Genomic DNA, 14,802 nt, shown 5'->3' with positions numbered 1-14,802 from the left:
ACAAGGCTTGAATACGTATTGTAAAAAACTGTCAAGTTAGTTTTTGAAATAAAGAGCTGCAAATTAAATCAATTTTTGTTACTGACAGTAAAAGGTACCCGAAAATAATATATATTTTTATGAAAATCATTATTTATGACGTCACAAGCTCTAGACATGATTCTTGACTATCGTAACCATTGTTCTACCTGATAAACATATCGTTTATACTATTTTATTTGTGAAAGCTATCGATTATTTGATGAATATGTTATCGAAATATTCTCATTCCCAACATAGCATTATTGTGCGTGTTGATAGCGCCAAAATTACTCGTTTTTAGTTTTGTTTTTACCAAGTTTTTAATTAAAAAGCAAATATTTTCTGTTTAAACTTAAGCGAGGAATACAACCAATTTAGGAAGCGCTGAATTATAGTCCTCATGTCATTCTTTGGTGGCAACACATCGCTGGGTGCGACAAGCACGCCGGCTAAACGTAAGTAGATTTCTCATTTCATTCTTCAGGTGGGAAAGGCACGAAAAGGGCATGCGGTATTTGAATGTATTGCCGGTCAAGCCCTTTTCGCCAAATAGCGTTGAGGGTTAGCAGTTGAAGGCAGGGTAAGCAACTTCTTTGCATCCTGTAAATTTTTCAAACGTATTTCCTTTGGATTAATTCTGAAATATTTAAATAGTAATTAGGTATACCGACATCAGTGAAAATACTTATATTTTATTTGATAACTTACTCCTTTTTGTGAATAACATAGCCGACATAGGCAGCGCAAGCCAGCAGAAAAACTACTATAAAGATAATGAATGGCATAGTAGGAAATCAAACACATCCGCTGCTGTCCAGCTTCTACAGTATACTAAGACCTAACTCTCACTAAACACGCCTCTCGAACTGATAAGATATGTACGCGGGAGCTGGACCAGCAACAAAACATTTCAAACACTGACCCCTTTATGTTATACTTATCTCTTCTGTGGACAGCGGGCGGCATGTTTGGTTCATCATTTGGTGCGACAACCGGAGCTGCGGCACCGGCTTTTGGAAGCAATATGTCAACGTCTGCGTTTGGTGCCGCACCCACAGCTTTCGGTGCCCCGACTAGTGCACCGACTGGTACATTGGGTGGTGGATTTGGTGGTTTTGGCGCAGCAGCACCGACAAATCAGCCTAGTTTATTTGCAACACCCGCGATAAGTGCGGCACCACCTGCATTTAGTGGTTTCGGACAGCTGCCAACATCGAGCAACGCGCCTGCTAGTGGATTCGCGGGATTCGGAGCAACAACAACAACGGCACCAGCTTTCGGTGGCTTTGGTGCCAGCCAGCCGTCAGCATTTGGTGGTAGCACTTTTGGATCAGGTAAACTGCCCAAGTTCCGCCTATAGATTTAAAATATTAATTATATTAATTATTCTTGCAGCATTTGGTAAGCCAGCTGCGCCGACAGTGACTCCCGGCTTTGGAGGCTTTGGCGGTACAAACTTTATGTTGGGGCAGCCACAGCAGCAGCCTGTGCCAATTTCGTCGGATGAAGCGTTTGCTCAGTCCATTTTAAATGTCTCTATCTTTGGCGATGAGCGTGATAATATTGTAGCCAAGTGGAACTATCTACAGGCTATGTGGGGTACTGGAAAACTATTTTATTCTCAAAGTGCTGCACCCGTTGACATTACGCAGGAGAATTACTTATGTCGTTTCAAAGCCATTGGCTACAGTCGCATGCCTGGCAAGGACAACAAGCTGGGACTAGTCGCACTCAACTTTGATCGGGATTTAGCAACGATTAAGTGAGTGTTTAACTGTCCATCTTTATTTGACTTTTATTAATTTGAATACTATCGCGTTTCTAGGGCGCAACAGCAACAGATTGTACAAACATTGCACAGTCTAATGGGAAGCAAGCCAAATCTAATGGTACACATCGACGTTCTTAAAGAGTTGGAAAACAAGAAGTGTCAAATGGTTATCTATGTGGAGGAGAAAGTGCAGATGACGCACGGTCCTAATGATAGCAAGCGGATACTTGCCACTGAATTGGCCAGTTATTTAGGCCAGGCAGCAGTGAAAGCACAGTTGACGAATCTGGGCTTGATAGAAGCTTTGGCACTTACACTGCCTGATGACGATCAGCTGAAAGAGTATTTAGAGAACCCTCCGCGCAGCGTTGATCCACGCATGTGGCGCCAGGCCAATTTAGACAACCCAGATGACAGTCAATTTATACCTGTGCCCATGATTGGTTTCAACGATTTGAAATGGCGTGTCAAATGCCAGGAACAGGAGACCGAGACCCATGCGCTCTACATGAAGAAGGTGGAAGGTGAGTTGCAGGAACTACGGCGACGCCATGCCTCGGCAACAGCTAGGATAATGGAGCACAAACGCAAGTTGGCCGAAATGAGCCATCGCATACTTAGGGTAAACGAATTAATCTGAAATCACTTTCGGTCTCTTCTATATTATTTAAATATTTATGTCTCAGATCGTTGTGAAACAAGAATGTACTCGCAAGGTGGGCACCACGTTAACGCCTGAGGAGGAGGCACTGCGCACTAAGCTGCAGAATATGCAGGCTGTCGTTTCTGCACCCACTCAGTTTAAGGGACGCCTAAGTGAGCTACTCTCCCAGATTCGAATGCAGCGCAGCCAATTTGCTAGCAATGGCCTGCCCGAATATGCACTAGAAAAAAGCGCTGAGGATGAGATGCGAACCATAATGACCATGCAGCAGCACGCCATGGAGGTGCTAAAGGAAACTGTAAACAAAGACCTGGAAGCACTGGATATTATCATAAAAGGTTTGCCCGAGTTACAGCAAACATGATCCCTCATACGAACCGTGCAGAAATTATATAGTTGTTTTTCTAATATAGAGTCAATGAACAAGATATAATCGTTACAATTTGTTAATGCTTTTTTGTTGCTATTGCCACCGGTCTAGTATTTCCTGTATCTTTGAACTTGCACTTTTACGGCTGGCAAGATAGAAAATATAACAAATGTGTGTTGGCTCTCGTTGTAACAATCGAAACGAGTTCACATCTCACGCTGCGGAAATTATGTGAACGACAATTTTGTACACTTACATTAAAGGGTATCATACATTTGTTTATGCTTTGATGATATTTAAAAACTACTAATTTGTACAAACTTGAACAATTCAGAAATTGTCCAGAATTTATAATATTCAATAAGCTGAATTTCAATGCGAAATTCTATGTAAGTATGTTTTTGATTAGATTTAGCTATGTAAAGAATGTGGAAGATATTTTGATTAACTTTTAACTTATTTCAAGTTTTAATTAACTTGCACTTGCAAGAGTATTGTCATTTCGGCTACCTAAGTAGCTTCATTGTTTTTGTCATAACGCTTGCCGCTTTTAGTGTCAATGCACTTGGTGCAAGCGGCCGACTTTTCTTTGGGATTGGACAATTTTGCAGCGATTACTTGACCATTTGACGCAATTTCGCTCGTTGCCGCTGGTTGCAACGAACTCATTACCAGTGACAAACTCACATCCAGTTTGTTCAACTTCAGCCTGTTCGCCGCTTGGGTTGTTACATTAACATTATTATGCAGCCGGGCGTGTGTGTGTGCAGTTGTCTCGTTATATATTTATTTCTTTTGCACTGGGAAAACTTGTTTTCCAGCTAACTGTGCCTGGAGTGAAGTTGTTGCTATTGTTGATTGTGGAGACTTCCGAGAGCTTCCGTTTTAAGACTGGGAAAATGGAAAATGATTGCAGTGTGTGGAGTATAAATGAATTCGCTGTGTCCAGGCCGCCTTACTCATTGTGCGATCTTTGCAACGACAAGTGACGGCAGCAGCTCCACCAACGTATATGGACTAATAATAGCTAAGCTATAAAAGATCAACAAAACTCGCCATGTCGAATGGGTCATTGATTGTGAGTGTGTCTGGAGTTGCAGCCGTAAGATCTGTTGCCTAAAACACTCATATCTCCCCTTTAGTTGCTGTTGTGGGCATTTTGCTCAAGTGTGGCTGCCACGCCCACGACATCAATAGCGCAGCGTCGTGTACAGCTGCAGGATGATGTGCAGCTGTTGCATCCGCAAATCATAACAATTGAACGGTTGGAGAACTTACTCCGGCGCGCTGGGGAAATATTTGGTCCGGTAGCCCAGGTCGAAGATTCTGCATCGGCTGGTAGCCAGTTGGAACCCCAGATTGAGATGCAGGTGCAGCCACAGCAGTACATGTTGCCGCCCACAGATCAACCGTACAACTTCTACTTGCCACTCTACGATTACGTGGATCCAAAGCTTGACGCCAAGAGCCGACACATGGAGAAAATTGCACCACCACCGCAACGATTGCAACAGGAGCGGAATTATTACGCCGACAAGCCAAAGAAGACGCCGAAAAAGTTCAATGCGGCCTCCAAGCACATTAACCTTAAGTGGCTCAATTCATACGAGAAGGCAATGGGCGGCGCTCCACCCAAGGCTCTCTATTTGGAGCAGGATGAGCGCAATCGCATCAACTTTGATGACTCTTTCTTTGCTGTTGATATGCACGTGAAGACGCCTGGCAATCAACCGCATCAGGAGTCGAGCGCTGTGCCCGCCGAGTTGGTGCAGCATGGCGAACAGCTAGCCGAGGATGATCTTATGGCCGCGCCTGCCCAGCTCACATACAACTACAAGCCAGCTGGAACTGTGAATCAGCATCCTTAGCGATGCACTGCGGCCAGGACAACTGTTATTTAATTGTAGTCGGTTACAAAAATACAAAAATATATTTATATATGTTACATATTGCTCAACAGCGGGGATAAATGCTCAGTAGACCAAACAAAGTGTTTAGTTGATTTATAATTACGTGTAAAGCTTCAGTTTGTATTACATCCTAGCAACAGGTAGGAATGCTTTGTGTGGCAATCAGAGTCTCCTAAATCAGTTTATACGTGCTTAGCGATGCCTTCACGTACAACTTTTTCAATATCATCGAGCAGGCCTGAAGCGCCGAATCGGAATAGTTCGGGCTTCAGCCAGTTCATGCCAAGAGTATTTTTGATTAGCGTCATCCAGGCGATTGCGTCTCGCACAGTTCTCACACCGCCCGCTGGCTTCAGGCCGACAATTTGACCAGTGAGACGCTTGAATTTCTGAATGGCATATATCATGACTAGACCAACAGGCAGTGTAGCATTCACCGCCTCTTTGCCAGTGGATGTCTTGATGAAATCCGCTCCCGCCAGCATGCACACCATCGATGCTTTGTATACCTGCAAAAAAGTAGATACATCAAATCGGGTTTAAAGGATGCTATGGAAGAAACATACATTTTCCATGGAGCCTAGTTCACCAATGGCCAAGATGGTCTTTAAATGTGCACGATTGCCACAGGCCTTCCGCATCTGGACTACCTCATTGTACACGCCTTCCCAGTCGCCTACCAGTGCCAGCTGTCGATTGATAACGATATCAATCTCAGTAGCACCAGATTCAATAGCGTAGCTTATTTCCTCCAGACGCGACTTCAAACTATATTGGCCGGTAGGGAAACCAGTGGCCACTGCAGCTATTGATATGTCATTCAATTTGCCATACTGCTTTAGCGCCTGATACGCATCTGCCACACGGGCGGGATAGACGCAAACAGCAGCACAATGAATATCTGACAGCAAACTATCCTCAATAGATTTCTCAAGAAGTTGAGGTTCAAAGGGCAAACTTGCCCGCACACAAAGCCGCCTCACATTGGAGGCAGTATCATCTCCAGCCAAGGTGGTCAAGTCCGTTAGCGTTAAGGCCTTCAGAGCCCAAGCGACTTCATAGTAACCCGTCACACTGGAGTTTTGTGATAAGTTTGATGCATTTTTATTGATTTCGGGCAGTGAAAAGTTTACCTTGAGCACGGATGCATCTGATAACGTGTAAACAGATTAATAACAGTCTGTGAATTATGTATAGAAGGATACTTACCATAGGGCATAATCTTATTTACTTCCATTTCCATTCTATTGATTTTTTGAAGGGGATACTCTCTTCTTGGGCAGTTAACAAGAATAACACACACTTGGCAATAAGCACGCTGATCCCGCCCATAAACTAGCCGTAGATAAGAAATCAGCTGTTGTCAGCGTTGCCATATTGATTTTTAAAGATCAAATGTAACAAGACAGGGCTGTTATATGAATTTGAAATTTAAAAAGCCGCCATTAGTTTAAATTTAAAGATGTGTTTAGAAAATGTATTTATTGTTTTTTTAATGGAACATGAACATTAATTGTCCACTACAGAGATATAGACAACATAGACAGGGACTACATACATATGTTTGAAAGTTTCCTGTTAGTTATAGAGCACTCTATCTTATCTATGCAGTTCAAAGTCAAGTAATATCAATGGAAATTCCAATCTAAAGTATTAAGTACCTCGTTTATAAATCAGCGGGAGCTTCATCCATTTATACACCTGACTATCTTTATCTAGCCAATACAATGGGTCATCTATAAATGCACAATGCCATAATTTATTGTCAGCTTCGATTTTTATGGCTACCATATTAAATTTTGATTGTCCCATGGGTGTTTCCCAAAAATATGAATATGCGATTTGATCCCTTTCCAAGCGATTAATGAGCAAGAAGTGTGCATGAATGAATGCATTTCTGTTTTGAAGTTATTTGAATAGCGGTAAGTAGACAATTGGCTATTTGGATTGATGTACTTTAAACGTTTTCAGATACATTATCATTTGTTAAGCCATTCGGCGCTGATTAGATACAACAGGTGGTGCTCACTTACAGATTACAGATCCACTTAACGGATGTTTATAGAAAACTACTTTAACATGTGAACGCCGTGGACGATATAAATAGTTGGGCCATACGACTCGGTAACTTACATATAAGTGGGTCTAGTGCGAGGTATCAGTATGGCAGCAATACCTACAACCTACAATGAGAAGGATAATACGTGGTGTGGAGCCAAGCGGAGCTCTATCTATAACTATGATATATCTGTGGGCAAAGTCATATTCAATACCATGAAGAATTGGCCAAAAAATGTGTGCCAGGTGGGTCTAATTGAAATTAGTGCGACGAGTTGAGAGCTCACCACAGTTATTACAATGTGCAGATTAACGATATTGATGGCGTAACAGTGACCAATGCACAGGGCATCACCTGGGCCGTACGCATTGCACAGTATCTGAAAAACCGTGGCCTCAACCACAAGGATGTAATTGGCATCGCTGCGAAAAATACCACCTATGTGATGCCCTTGGGTGTGGCTTGCCTAATGAATGGAACACCCTTTCACTCTGTGAATCCACTGCTCGACGAAGGTTGGTTACTCATTTGATCGAGTGTCATTTGGACTGCCCCATTTAATCGAATCGAATCGAATCGAATCGAATTTAATTTAATTAATTTAGCCACCATTAGCTATGTGTATGCAATAACTAAGCCGATGCTCATATTCTGCGATGGTTTGGATTATCAAAAAATTCGCGCGGCCACCTTAAGCTGGCATCCTGAGATATACACCTTGAGCGATCCGATTGAGGGTGTGCCCAAGATAGAGAACCTGCTGGATCCAACTACCACTGAAATGTTCTATCAGTAAGTGAGGGAATATTGAATATCGATTCGCTTATTAAATCTATCGACTTCTGTGTAGACCGGAGCCTCTTAAGACCGGCGGAGATCAAACGGTGGCCATTTTATGCTCCTCTGGCACCACAGGCTTGCCCAAAGCCGTTTGCATTTCGAATGGTATACTCATACAGGAGAGCTTGTAAGCTGAGAGTTGTTTGCATCTGGAATTTCGAATTCTAATTAAATTTAAATGTGCAGGCTCGTAACTAGTGAATCGGTCATCTTTGTGGCCAGCTCTCTGGATTGGCTAACTGGTCTGTTGGCCTTCGTGTTCAGCACTGTGTTTGGCAGTACGCGCATCATAACTAACCGACCCTTTGAACCCACCTATTTTGTCGAATTGGTCAAGAAGTACAAGATCAACTATGCCGTGGTGCCGCCGAGGCATTTGTCTGCCCTGGTCACGTGTCCAAATGCCACAGCAGAAGCGCTTGTGCCATTGCGTATGCTAAATTATGGGGGTGGCTTGGTGTCCTTGGCCACACTGCAGCGTGCTCAGGAGATATGTAAGTCAGCCATGTTTAATTCGGGCTACGGCATGACCGAGATAGGTGCCATCACAGTGAACATTGGCATTAGTAATACTGCATCAGCGGGCAGACTCTTGCCAGGCATTAAGATCCGAATTGTCGACGAAGAGGGCAAGAGCCTGGGTTACAATCAGGTCGGAGAAATCTATGTGCACACGGGACAGGCCTGGAGCGGTTACTATGGCAATCCCGTGGAAACGCGACGCATGCAGGACTTTGAGGGCTGGTTCCATACCGGCGACCTGGGCTACTTTGACGAACAGAATTACCTGTACATCGTCGATCGTAAAAAGGAGATCCTTAAGTACCAGGGACTGCACTACTGGCCCACCGAAATCGAGAGTACGATTGCAGAGCTGCAGCAGGTGCAGGATGTTTGTGTTGTTGGCATCTACGATGAGCGCGAAGGCGACGCGGCTGGCGCCTTGGTAGTCAAGCGCAAAGGCTGCGAAATAAGCGCCAAGGAGGTGGTTGACCATGTGGCCAAGCGCCTGACTGGCATGCAGAAGCAGCTGCGTGCCGGCGTGCGCTTCGTCGATAAGCTGCCCGCCAATGTGAACGGCAAGACGATGCGCAAGACCGCTAAGGAGGTGTTTCTGGCCCAGCCCAACTGAGCCAAAGAACAAATATTCCACTTGAATTATGTACTTTACCTTATAAGACGGACTACTTGAGATCGCTGATAAGGCGCTTCACAAGAATAAAATAAACAGACTTTCAATTACATATTTTACACGAAGACCCTAACTCTATTGGCTAAAGTGCTATTTAGCCATAAGTTTAATGCTAAAATAAACAGATATGATTTTATAAGCTTTTGCCGTACACACTTAAGCACTTCAGGATTTCGAGGTTTGAGATAGTCCAATCTAAGGGGTAGCTGACTCAGATCACATGTTACTAAAATAAAGTCAGACCCAATTGTTCTCGTTGATTTCGACAGTATTGATTCCTAAAATAACTAAAAAAAGAACAAAAAGTTTCCGATTAAGCAAAGCTACAATGTTGATTTTTTCAACCTTTCTTATCTTGATACGCTTTTATATAAGTTAATAATATGAACTTCATTTGATAAAGTTGAAGCACGTGCCAATGAGGAAGCATTTCTTACGGCACTTAAGTCTTCATTGATATTGATTATATTGTCGAGCTTCGGTTGACTCAGCTCTCCACAAATCACTTTTTATATGACATAATTATTTTATTACTCAACATTGAAAAGAAATTGAAAATCTTGAATGATAATTTCATCTATAGCTTATATTCACCTTTTCTGATAGCTGGCCAAGGCCAGGAAATATTTCATAAATTGAAATAAATAAATATTAATAATCAAATATCACAATTTTCCATTCAACTACCAACAGTTTATTACCAGATTATTAAAATCAGATCTGATTTCGCGTTATATGCCATCAATTAAAGTTTTTTAACGCATTTCTGGAAGCTCGTTTTAATGATAATGGTTAAAGAGAAATACAGGTAAAGCTGATAAGAGTTGGACTACGAGTCAGATAAGTGTTGCGTAAATTTTCAATATGATTTCAATTGATTAAGACTGATTAAGGCAGATGACGTTTATGGTCCTGCTTTCCTAGCCAATCACCGTGAGCTCAGCAGTTACTGATAAAAGACAATTTTTACTATATAATTGAGGGTTCTTCCGCGAATAAGTTATTTTGTGATTGAAACTTAAAGCAATCGGACCTAATAAAGAACTAATAAAATGGAGGATTTCTTTAAAACCCATTACGATCCAGTTGAACACATCTGGAGTGGCGCGAAACCTTCGCCCATGTACGACTTTGATTGTTCAGTTGGTCGAATAATTCACAATCAACTCAGAAATAATCCCACTAATATCTGCCAGGTAAGCGGAATAGCAAATACATATAGAACTTATATAAACTATTTATTTCTTTATGTAGATCAGCCTGCAGGATGGAATAACTGCGACAAATCGGGATATATTCAATTGGTCCGTGAGACTTGCGCAGAATTTCAAGAAACGCGGATTACGCCACGATGATGTCATCTGCATTTCAGCCAAGAACAGCACATACGTTACTCCAGTGGCTGTAGCCTGTCTCTTCAATGCCACGCCCTTTCACGCCGTTAATCCCATCTTGGATGTGGAGACTCTCACACACGTCCTGGCGATAACAAAGCCAAAACTATTCTTCTGCGATGCCGCTGACGTAGAGAAGCTGAAGACTGCGAGCGCTGCATGGTCACCTGAGATTATAACGGTGATTGGCAAAGTGGAGGGGGTTACACATGTTGAGGAACTACTTTCGCCAACTAACACTGAAATATTTTATCAGTAAGTTCAGATTTTATCTACAGATCTATCTATAGACATTGACCATCTCTCTGAATTTATTACAGACCTCAACCTTTGCTCTTGGGCGGGGAACAGACTGTGGCCATTTTATGTTCCTCTGGTACGACAGGCAAACCCAAGGCTGTGTGCCTGGGCAACTACATGCTATTAGTTGGCATTCCGTAAATATTAATATATTCTCAATTTAGTTCAGATTACATGGGATATATTCCTTCCAGATTCGTTAATACCGAGACGGTAATCTACTGTGGCTCTAGTTTGGACTGGTATTCAGGTCTGCTCAACTTTCTGTATAGCGTGGGCGATGGATGTACGCGCATCATACCCGACAAGCCTTACAGTGCGGAGTATATTTTAGAGCTCGTGGCCAAATACAAGATCAATTTCATCAGCTGTGCACCGCGTCATGCCAGCGAGCTAGTCTCTTGCCCCCAGGCCACACCGGAACGACTAGCTAGCGTGTATATAGTGGCAATCGGGGGCGGTTGGATACCTCCCGTGACACTGGGCAAGTTGCAAAAGCTAATTAAAACAGGAGTTATATATTTCGGATATGGCACTACAGAATTTGGAGGAGTGTGTGCCGGCGCCTATAATGAGAAATTCGGCAACACAGTTGGCAAGCTCAATTCGGGCATTAAGATGCGCATTGTCGATGAGAACGGTAAGAATCTTGGCTACGAGAAAGTTGGAGAGGTCTATGTAAACCACGGCCGAAAATGGAACGGATACTACGGCAATCCGCTGGAAACGCAGCGCATGCAAGACTCTCTGGGCTGGTTCCATACAGGCGATCTGGGATACTTTGATGAGCACAACAATCTGTACATTGTAGACCGCAAGAAGGAGGTGTACAAATGCTTAGGCATGCAATATGGGCCCAGCGACATTGAAGCCGCTATTGCTGAGCTGCCCGATGTCAATGAGGTGTGTGTAGTGGGCATCTATGACGAGAAGTACGGAGATGCACCTGCTGCCATGGTAATTAAACGGCCTGGCAGCACCTTGAGCGCAGACCAGATCAAACAGCATGTGGCCAAGCGCTTGGTGGCTAACTACAAGCAGCTGCATGGAGGCGTCTACTTTGCCAGCGAGTTGCCCCAAACAGCCAGCGGCAAAGTGCTCCGACGAGCGGTGAAGGAGCAACTCACTCAGTCAAGCGTAGATCGATAAGAAATGTTTTATTAGTTTAGTTGCAATTATTTAAATTATTGTAAGAGATTTCTAAACACTATTGTAGATATGAGAATAGGCGTTCGTGCATCCTAAACTCATCTTATGTGTGTCAAAATGAATGTTATAAGGTACAACCTACCCCTATATAAGGTATCAGCGCATCTCTTGCTGGCTGCAAAGCCACGATAACAATTAAATTATTTAAAAATATGTGACCCTATCTGACTATTCTTTAATTTGTAATTTAAGTTCCTGGACTTTGGTTGGAGAGAAACTTGAAAATATAATATTCGATTCGTTGCTTGCCCAAACATATGAATTAATAATCGCTAAATGTGTTTCCAAAAAGTATGCTTCAATATTTTATATTTTTTTAAGTGTTAGTATCTAATAGATATTCGTATCTTATAGATATTAAAGAGTATATGAGCTTAGTGCTTATATAAAAAAGGCACAGCTTTTGGAAGCATCTGTGAACCTGTTGTACGCATTTGGAGGGTGTCAAAGTATGACTCCGATTGCTTAAATAATTCACAATAATCTGAAAGCTTAAGCAAAATAATTTGTCTTAATGAAGCGAAGATCAGCTCAAAACAGCCTTCGGCTGGACAGGTGGTTGTCAACTAGAAGCAGCTGCTTGGCTTCTCACTTAAGTTACTCCAGAGCGCCATTGGTAAGTTGCTCCGAGAAAAAGATTGATAAATTAAATGGGTTTGGTTCAGCTTTAATGGTGTAAATAAATATTTTTCGAATTTCTAATTACAAATAGGCCCTGAGTGTATATGCAGCGATTGGACATCGCGTTAAGTAGACTATAAATGAACCAAGATGCAGCTCCAGATGATGAGGAGCAATGCACAGCTGGTCGGATGACTGGCAGCTGCAGTTAGCTCTGGCTGCGGCTGATCCATGTCCATAGATGAGACATTGGCATGCTCGTGCTCCGCTGGCTGTGGCACGAGTTGCTGTCGAACTTTACCTGTTTTTATCTCAACTTTAGGCAGCGGGAAGCAGTAGACGCGCTCGACTTCTACTAGCACGGCAGTCGTGCTCTCCGTGGCTGTCTCCGATACGGTGAGTGGCACACAGATAGTCGGCTCCTCGGCTGAGTTGCGTTCCTCGTAGGGAATGCCCACGCGCGTTATGTTGAGTGGCAGCTGTGGCAACAGCGTCTCTGGCACGCTTAGCTCGCTGTGCATCTGGGCAGAGTTTAGACTTTCCTCGTAGTATTTATAGTCATCGAGGTCATCGTCAAAGCGATCGATGTTGTCAACGTGATCGATTCGATCGATGCTGCTGCTGCTGCTGGCATCCGTGTAAATGCGCTCTGTGCTGCTGGGCGTGGCATCTAGAAAGTCTGTGGGCCAATTGAGCGCCACTGTGGTGGACTCCGTGGCAAGGCTAGAGCTCTGCGTGGGCCCTGCTGTGCTGCTTACTGCTGGGCCCACTCTGGGCACTGGCTGCGTGCTCTCAAAACTTCGCGTAGGATATGGATAGGGCAGTGGCATCCAGTTGTCCTCGGTGGTTTGGACATGCTGTCGCTTGTGTATGGATGTCGTTGTCTCAATGGACTCGTTGATTTGCTTGGCCATGGCTCGCATCAAAGGATCCGTTGCATTCATGCGCACCACCTCAATCGGTGATGGCTGTGGCTGCGGCTGCGGCTGCGGCTGTGGCTGCAGCTGAGACGGTATATTGGACGACGGTATGCGCCAGCGACCGCGTGATTCCTGCGAACGCTCGAAGCTATCAGGACGTGCATATGGATTCTGATAGCCAACAGCTGCAGTGCGTCTCTCTGTGTCCGGTGGCAGCTCCTCGCTGGATGAGTCACGCCTTTCGCTAGCTACAACAAGCATAAACAGCTGAGTGAGTAACTTTTACAGTGGATTACAGCTTTGTGGGCTTAAAGTTTTGATGAACGTAATTTAGTCTGAATGAAGTTTAATTAGCTTGACTTAATCTAGACATTAAGCTCACTTGAGCAACATTAACTTGAAGTTTTAAGCTCACCTTCAGCTGGCATGCCCATTAGCATGGCCTCGAGTCGCCCATATTTGCGTTGCTTAGGTGGCTCCTCGCCGACGTCAGGTATCTGTGGATGCTCCGCCTTCCAGTTGCCGTACACCACGGCATCTTGTATACGCCCCTCGCTTGGCGTATTGCTTTCCAGCTGCTCACGCAGAAGCGGAATATGCGTGTGCACCGTGGAGCTGGCCGGCATGGGCATTGCCCCAGGCGCTGGCATAGCATTGGGCACAGCTGGACCATAGCCAGGCCAGTTGATTGGGCCGTGGCCAAGCATGGGCGGTGCTGGTGGTGGTGGTGCCTGCGGCATTTGCATATCCGCAATGCGTATGCGACCTCGTGGTCTAAGTGCTTGCAATTGCTGGGCATCCGGGTCGTCCTGGCCGAGGATCTGCTGACAGCAGAACGTGAGCAAAAGACACAGAATTCGAAGAGACAACTGTTTGCTGGCCATAGTTAAACTGGACTAAGAGCCAACAGTTCGAACGGTTTCAGTTCGTTTCGGTTTCGTTTTCTATTTACTGAAATGATGTGCCACTTCTTAAGTGGATATTGTTGCTGTTGTTGTTGTTGTTGGTTTTTGATTTGTATCTTCAATTCACAGTTAGCTTAGTTTTATTGTTAAGCTTTGTTGTTGCTGGCACACGAAACAACGGCAACAACTCATTGTTGAAGTTGGTTATCGTCTCTCAATTCCACTTGCCCATCGATATTCGCACTTTGTTGATGTTGATTTCAGATTTCAGATTTCTGTTTTTATTTTTTACTTTACTATTTTCCTAGTTCTCTGCGCGTTTTGTTTGGCTGCTTCTTTTGCACGTTTTGCGGTCTAAACACGGCGGCTTCTAAACGGCAACTGACGTTGGCCAAATCAATTTGCGGCCGCTTGGGCTGCCAGCACCAACACGGCCAGAGAAACATTCTCAATCATAGCTATAGAAATTTTTTCTTTTGTTCAGTTTTCGCTTAATTATGCGCAAGAGCGTTAAAATTTAATGGCGAATAAACATTCTTTCGTTGTGGTCGGTGAAAATGCAGCGGGCCGCGCAGCAGTCAATGACGAGGGTTCTAGATAGACACCCAAACAAGCGTACAAGCATA

General features: G+C 43.9%; 7 protein-coding genes across 7 annotated transcripts; 4 read left to right on the top strand and 3 right to left on the bottom strand.

Annotated features, from left to right (window-relative positions):
• The first annotated feature begins 225 nt into the window (after positions 1 to 225).
• Positions 226 to 2,884, top strand: LOC111593553 (probable nucleoporin Nup54). The gene is made up of 5 exons (XM_023306408.2): positions 226 to 476; positions 978 to 1,355; positions 1,417 to 1,783; positions 1,847 to 2,414; positions 2,479 to 2,884. The coding sequence occupies exons 1-5, from the start codon at positions 422 to 424 to the stop codon at positions 2,818 to 2,820; spliced, it is 1,710 nt and encodes a 569-aa protein (XP_023162176.1). The 5' UTR covers positions 226 to 421; the 3' UTR covers positions 2,821 to 2,884.
• LOC111593557 lies at positions 483 to 960 on the bottom strand. The gene is made up of 2 exons (XM_023306413.2): positions 730 to 960; positions 483 to 658 (listed from the first exon to the last, which is right to left on the bottom strand). The coding sequence occupies exons 1-2, from the start codon at positions 804 to 806 to the stop codon at positions 553 to 555; spliced, it is 183 nt and encodes a 60-aa protein (XP_023162181.2). The 5' UTR covers positions 807 to 960; the 3' UTR covers positions 483 to 552.
• Positions 2,885 to 3,883: 999 nt separating the features above from the next.
• LOC111593579 lies at positions 3,884 to 4,706 on the top strand. The gene is made up of 2 exons (XM_023306444.2): positions 3,884 to 3,904; positions 3,969 to 4,706. The coding sequence occupies exons 1-2, from the start codon at positions 3,884 to 3,886 to the stop codon at positions 4,692 to 4,694; spliced, it is 747 nt and encodes a 248-aa protein (XP_023162212.2). The 3' UTR covers positions 4,695 to 4,706.
• Positions 4,707 to 4,895: 189 nt separating this feature from the next.
• Positions 4,896 to 6,033, bottom strand: LOC111593565 (deoxyribose-phosphate aldolase). Its single transcript, XM_023306427.2, has 3 exons — positions 5,946 to 6,033; positions 5,303 to 5,886; positions 4,896 to 5,245 (listed from the first exon to the last, which is right to left on the bottom strand). Exons 1-3 carry the CDS (start codon positions 5,977 to 5,979, stop codon positions 4,919 to 4,921), a joined length of 945 nt encoding a protein of 314 aa, XP_023162195.1. The 5' UTR covers positions 5,980 to 6,033; the 3' UTR covers positions 4,896 to 4,918.
• An 824-nt stretch (positions 6,034 to 6,857) lies between these two features.
• Positions 6,858 to 8,854, top strand: LOC111593549 (4-coumarate--CoA ligase 2-like). Its single transcript, XM_023306403.2, has 5 exons — positions 6,858 to 7,040; positions 7,103 to 7,310; positions 7,401 to 7,587; positions 7,646 to 7,762; positions 7,822 to 8,854. The coding sequence occupies exons 1-5, from the start codon at positions 6,900 to 6,902 to the stop codon at positions 8,765 to 8,767; spliced, it is 1,599 nt and encodes a 532-aa protein (XP_023162171.2). The 5' UTR covers positions 6,858 to 6,899; the 3' UTR covers positions 8,768 to 8,854.
• A 980-nt stretch (positions 8,855 to 9,834) lies between these two features.
• Positions 9,835 to 11,971, top strand: LOC111593562 (probable 4-coumarate--CoA ligase 3). Its single transcript, XM_023306423.2, has 4 exons — positions 9,835 to 10,023; positions 10,082 to 10,476; positions 10,542 to 10,658; positions 10,716 to 11,971. The coding sequence occupies exons 1-4, from the start codon at positions 9,880 to 9,882 to the stop codon at positions 11,668 to 11,670; spliced, it is 1,611 nt and encodes a 536-aa protein (XP_023162191.2). The 5' UTR covers positions 9,835 to 9,879; the 3' UTR covers positions 11,671 to 11,971.
• Positions 11,972 to 12,390: 419 nt separating this feature from the next.
• LOC111593563 lies at positions 12,391 to 14,661 on the bottom strand. Its single transcript, XM_023306424.2, has 2 exons — positions 13,687 to 14,661; positions 12,391 to 13,519 (listed from the first exon to the last, which is right to left on the bottom strand). Exons 1-2 carry the CDS (start codon positions 14,153 to 14,155, stop codon positions 12,486 to 12,488), a joined length of 1,503 nt encoding a protein of 500 aa, XP_023162192.2. The 5' UTR covers positions 14,156 to 14,661; the 3' UTR covers positions 12,391 to 12,485.
• Positions 14,662 to 14,802: the final 141 nt, after the last annotated feature.

This window comes from Drosophila hydei, unplaced genomic scaffold (assembly GCF_003285905.1).
Source record: "Drosophila hydei strain 15085-1641.00,03,60 unplaced genomic scaffold, DhydRS2 tig00008134-arrow-pilon, whole genome shotgun sequence".
NCBI classification, from domain to species: Eukaryota; Metazoa; Arthropoda; class Insecta; order Diptera; family Drosophilidae; genus Drosophila; species Drosophila hydei.
Note: the sequence above shows the minus strand (reverse complement) of the source record. Positions and strands in the feature narration are given on the sequence as shown.

Bases quoted from the DNA above. Each gene is read 5' to 3' on its own strand.
- LOC111593549 (XM_023306403.2), top strand. From the start codon at position 6,900: ATGGCAGCAATACCTACAACCTACAATGAGAAGGATAATACGTGGTGT. The intron at 7,311-7,400 runs GTTGGTTACTCA...TAATTAATTTAG, and splicing joins GAATCCACTGCTCGACGAAG to CCACCATTAGCTATGTGTAT. The intron at 7,763-7,821 runs GTAAGCTGAGAG...TTAAATGTGCAG, and splicing joins ATACTCATACAGGAGAGCTT to GCTCGTAACTAGTGAATCGG.
- LOC111593579 (XM_023306444.2), top strand. From the start codon at position 3,884: ATGTCGAATGGGTCATTGATT. The intron at 3,905-3,968 runs GTGAGTGTGTCT...TCTCCCCTTTAG, and splicing joins TGTCGAATGGGTCATTGATT to TTGCTGTTGTGGGCATTTTG.
- LOC111593557 (XM_023306413.2), bottom strand. From the start codon at position 806: ATGCCATTCATTATCTTTATAGTAGTTTTTCTGCTGGCTTGCGCTGCC. The intron at 659-729 runs GTAAGTTATCAA...TAAATATTTCAG, and splicing joins TATGTTATTCACAAAAAGGA to AATTAATCCAAAGGAAATAC.
- LOC111593563 (XM_023306424.2), bottom strand. From the start codon at position 14,155: ATGGCCAGCAAACAGTTGTCTCTTCGAATTCTGTGTCTTTTGCTCACG. The intron at 13,520-13,686 runs GTGAGCTTAAAA...TGCTTGTTGTAG, and splicing joins AATGGGCATGCCAGCTGAAG to CTAGCGAAAGGCGTGACTCA.
- LOC111593553 (XM_023306408.2), top strand. From the start codon at position 422: ATGTCATTCTTTGGTGGCAACACATCGCTGGGTGCGACAAGCACGCCG. The intron at 1,356-1,416 runs GTAAACTGCCCA...TTATTCTTGCAG, and splicing joins TGGTAGCACTTTTGGATCAG to CATTTGGTAAGCCAGCTGCG. The intron at 2,415-2,478 runs GTAAACGAATTA...TTTATGTCTCAG, and splicing joins TGAGCCATCGCATACTTAGG to ATCGTTGTGAAACAAGAATG.
- LOC111593562 (XM_023306423.2), top strand. From the start codon at position 9,880: ATGGAGGATTTCTTTAAAACCCATTACGATCCAGTTGAACACATCTGG. The intron at 10,024-10,081 runs GTAAGCGGAATA...TTCTTTATGTAG, and splicing joins ATCCCACTAATATCTGCCAG to ATCAGCCTGCAGGATGGAAT. The intron at 10,659-10,715 runs GTAAATATTAAT...TATTCCTTCCAG, and splicing joins ATGCTATTAGTTGGCATTCC to ATTCGTTAATACCGAGACGG.
- LOC111593565 (XM_023306427.2), bottom strand. From the start codon at position 5,979: ATGGAAATGGAAGTAAATAAGATTATGCCCTATG. The intron at 5,887-5,945 runs GTAAGTATCCTT...ACACGTTATCAG, and splicing joins AAATAAGATTATGCCCTATG to ATGCATCCGTGCTCAAGGTA. The intron at 5,246-5,302 runs GTATGTTTCTTC...ACTTTTTTGCAG, and splicing joins AACTAGGCTCCATGGAAAAT to GTATACAAAGCATCGATGGT.